Source organism: Pterocles gutturalis, unplaced genomic scaffold (assembly GCF_000699245.1).
Source record: "Pterocles gutturalis isolate BGI_N339 unplaced genomic scaffold, ASM69924v1 scaffold19895, whole genome shotgun sequence".
NCBI lineage: Eukaryota > Metazoa > Chordata > Aves > Pterocliformes > Pteroclidae > Pterocles > Pterocles gutturalis.
The window spans coordinates 2,524-6,183 of NW_010146298.1; the positions used below are offsets into that span (position 1 = coordinate 2,524).

The 3,660-nt window shown below is 36.2% G+C and overlaps 1 protein-coding gene across 1 annotated transcript in view; it reads left to right on the plus strand.

Annotated features, from left to right (window-relative positions):
* The window catches only part of CINP (cyclin-dependent kinase 2 interacting protein), a gene marked incomplete at its 5' end in the record, with an annotated part of 5,001 nt that extends 2,233 nt beyond the window's left edge, over positions 1–2,768 (plus strand). Inside the window, 2 exons of the mRNA XM_010085695.1 lie at positions 796–925; positions 2,434–2,768. Coding sequence (XP_010083997.1) covers positions 796–925; positions 2,434–2,636 — 333 coding nt within the window. The remainder of the gene's footprint in view (positions 1–795; positions 926–2,433) is intronic.
* Positions 2,769–3,660: the final 892 nt, after the last annotated feature.

Genomic DNA, 3,660 nt, shown 5'->3' on the forward strand with positions numbered 1-3,660 from the left:
GAGTAACAGTAATTTGTTTCTTTTTTTTTTTTCTTTCCTTGAGGTAGTTTTATATTCAGAATACCAAGTATGTTGATGCTATTTTTGATTACTCCAGAATAATTGGAGTCTAAGCAGCCACTGTGAGACTGGATACTAAACATAGCTACTACAGACACGTTTTATTTTTCATTACTTATGAGTCTGTATCAGCTTACAAGTTTATAGAAATATCTGTATTTTAGCTTCTTGACTTAAAGACTTGGAGCCTGCAAGCTCCATTTTTTTGTAAATATTAGGCCCCATCAGTAATGCACAAAGGTGAACATGAAGGAAGTAGATGGAAGGACCTGATTTTCGAAGCAAGCTGTTAAATCAGCTATTAAGTTGTAGCTTAAACTGCTTAAACTGTCATCTTGACACGGTAATGTAAGAAAGCATGTGTTCCTAGTGCTTGTGCCACTTCTTCATAGACAATCTGATGTTTTTCCCAGTATTAAATTGCTATAGGTAAAAAACACAGAGAGGTGAAGAAAGTGAGAGCACACTTTAGTACATTTCTACATGGGTGAAGCAAAAGAATTATGCAAAATCAGAGTCAGTAAGTCATATGTGCAGTGTTCAAATTTTTACGGTATCATATTAAATCTGTACATAAAGTCCAGCTTTGATTCCTGTCTGGAATTTTAAAAAGTGAGCTAGAAACATTAAGACTAAATAGTCTTCAGAAATAGTGTATTTTAAAAAAATGTTTAAGATTATAGTAGCCTAATGTTCCTGGGATGTTCACTAACATTACATGTTCATCATTTTCAGACAAAAATACAACTGAAAATGGAAAAGCTTACTGCGACTACTAAAGCAATCTGTGAGTTGGAAACATTCCACCATGGAGCTGGGAATTGCCCAGCACCCTTCTTTCATACATGGCCCACACCGTACTTCTGTAAGTAAAATATTGATTATCTTAGCTAATTGCATTGCATTACTGATGTCATCTAATTTAGGACTGGAAAATAAACCCTTTTATCTGGATGTCTTGCCTTAGAGAGAGAGTGTATCTGTCTACTTTTTAATTGACTGATCAATAAGCACATGAATGCACCACTCGGCTTAGGGTTACTGCTGATGACTGCTTGTATGAATTGTCAAGCGTTGTCTGACCTGCAACAATTACAGTACAAAACTAAGCTTGTCAGCAGCTTACAGTGTCCAAGCTGCAACAGCCACATCCTTTGCAGACAGAGACATATTTGCAAGCTGGTAGTGTTAAGCTGTAGGCTCAACTGACTTGTTACTTGACACTGAAATTAATTCCTTGAATGCAAAGAACACAGTTATCCAGAATGCAAAGAGCCTCAGTTAATTCTCAGGCAGCCAAAGAAAAATTCCTCTGATCTCATTGTCAGTCAAGACAAGTGAAGAAATATTCAGTTGCAGTCTACTGTTAACATCAATCCTTTTAGCATTCACTCGATGGCAAAAGGTCCTGCGTCCCAGCTTGTATTACCACAGTTTTAAAACTGAAATCAAGAGAAGCCTTGATTGCATGCAAACTAACTGCCTTCTTGGTGAAGTGAAAGTCATACACTTGAGAAGCCCTGCTTCTTACTTCGCTGCCACAAGTTGGCAGGAATTTTACGTATTAGTTTCTGCCAGTTTAAAAAATGAGAATGACAAAGACAACTGCTGTCAAAATGCTCATTGTGACTGAAGCATTTAGTGATGCTCTCTGCTCCATGAAAGACTAAATCCTCCTGAAGGCTGTGATAATTCAGGCTAAGTTAGACACACAAAATCAATCTCTCTTTAAAAATAATTTGTGAGGTTGTTTTTTAGAATGTCAAACAATTAAAGATTATTACATAAATATATTTTAACCCACTTACCAATATTACTAACATAGCTAGTGACAATATTATTTTTTACATTACACACTTTGGTTTGTGTCTGTTGTTTCATTTCACCATTACTTTTCACTATTGCTATCACTTAATTGGTGATCATGCATTTCTGAAGTGCCTGACAGCATGTGAGAACATCCTTTAGCTTAACTAAAATCAACAATGACTCTAAAATGTGAAGCTTGTATTTCAAGATGGCATTACCAAATTTTAAAATCAAAGTTCAGTTATTTGAAATAATAGCTGTAATTGCTAATTTTACAGTGGGTCCTGAGAATCCATACCACTGCTTTTATTGTAGAATTAAAAGGGGATTCATGTCAAAATCAGAAGTGTATAACATATATCCAAAAGCTGAGGAAGTTGTTTAGCATTTTATATTCTAGTGTACAAACATTAACGCTGTAAAAACCAAGATGTCTAAATATGGGGAATAGCTTATGTAAGGTAGGAGGTTTTTTAATTATCAACATATTACAAGTATAATTTAATTTTTAGAGAATTGCTGAAATATTCTGGTAAATGTGCTTGGTTTTTCAATCCATTTCAGACGAGGTTTCTCTGAAGCTCTCTGAAATGTACAAGAAGGAACTACAACTCAAGCAAACAATTGTACAAGAAATTGCTCATTGTGCTGACCAGGATCTGATGATGGTGTATTTATCATCATGGTTATACCAGCCTTACATTGAGAACAGTAGCAAACTACTACTTGAAGCCATGCTGCTGGAAACAGGACATAGACAGTGCTAGAATTTCAAATGTTACATGGCTTGGTTCTGGTGATGCTTACATGAAACTGAAATGGCAAATTGCGAGGCTTACCAAGTTAATGGAATTTTTGTAAAACTTATTAAAAACATTTTTCTCTATTTGTATTTAATATTTTGTCTCAGAGGATACTCCTTTTTCTGCATGGGACAGTCTGGTTTTGGTTGCTTTATCCATTCTAAGTGCAATAGAGAGACTACAGGTAGGAGACTAAGTCCCCTATAATTAGAAAGAGGTAAGCACTGCTTGGTAGTCTGGGAGGGATTCAATGCACATAGACACCTACAGCAAAGAATGTAACTACTTTCCAAGTCTTGACAGTCTAAAATACCTACATTGTCCCTTTCACCATAGAAATTCAGCACTTCTTAATCTTTTGTTAATTTGGTTTTGCATGACTTAACAGGGCTAATGCTATTGTACTTGCCTTGTAAATAGGAGAAAGGAAAGGACAGCACAAAAGGCAGGATCCAAAAGTGGATCCAAAAGGATCCATATAGTTTGGTACGCGGTTCTGAAATGCTGTTGCAGACACTAGTGTGAATTCCGGTTTGGTTTTGATTATACTGTGATTAGGTACATCACCCTGTAAGCCTGACCTAACACACTGGGAAGGTTTAGTACAACTTACATTCCACAGTCATTATAGGAAAAGGTCTTGTCTCTTTTCATTCATTGTAACTTTTTTCTTTTAGAGGTGTTTCAGGACAGCATCTGTTGAATAAAAACAAGACCTGCTTCAGTCATGTCCTTATCCTGTATTGTTTGCTTCCTGTCACAGGGCTCAATGAGTTTTTCCTTGGATTCTTGTTTCTGACGTGGAGTGGTTTTGGTTTAAAGGTGTGCCCCCTCTGTGTTTTTGGTTAGCAGTTTACATGACAAGAATCGGTGGCTCAAATTCTTGCTTTTCTTTTTCGTGCTGCTTTCTTCAAAAAGAGAGTAGAAGATGTGTTCAGGAGAAACAGTTAATGCAAAAGCTAAATGCTGAAATGAAATTCAATAGCCT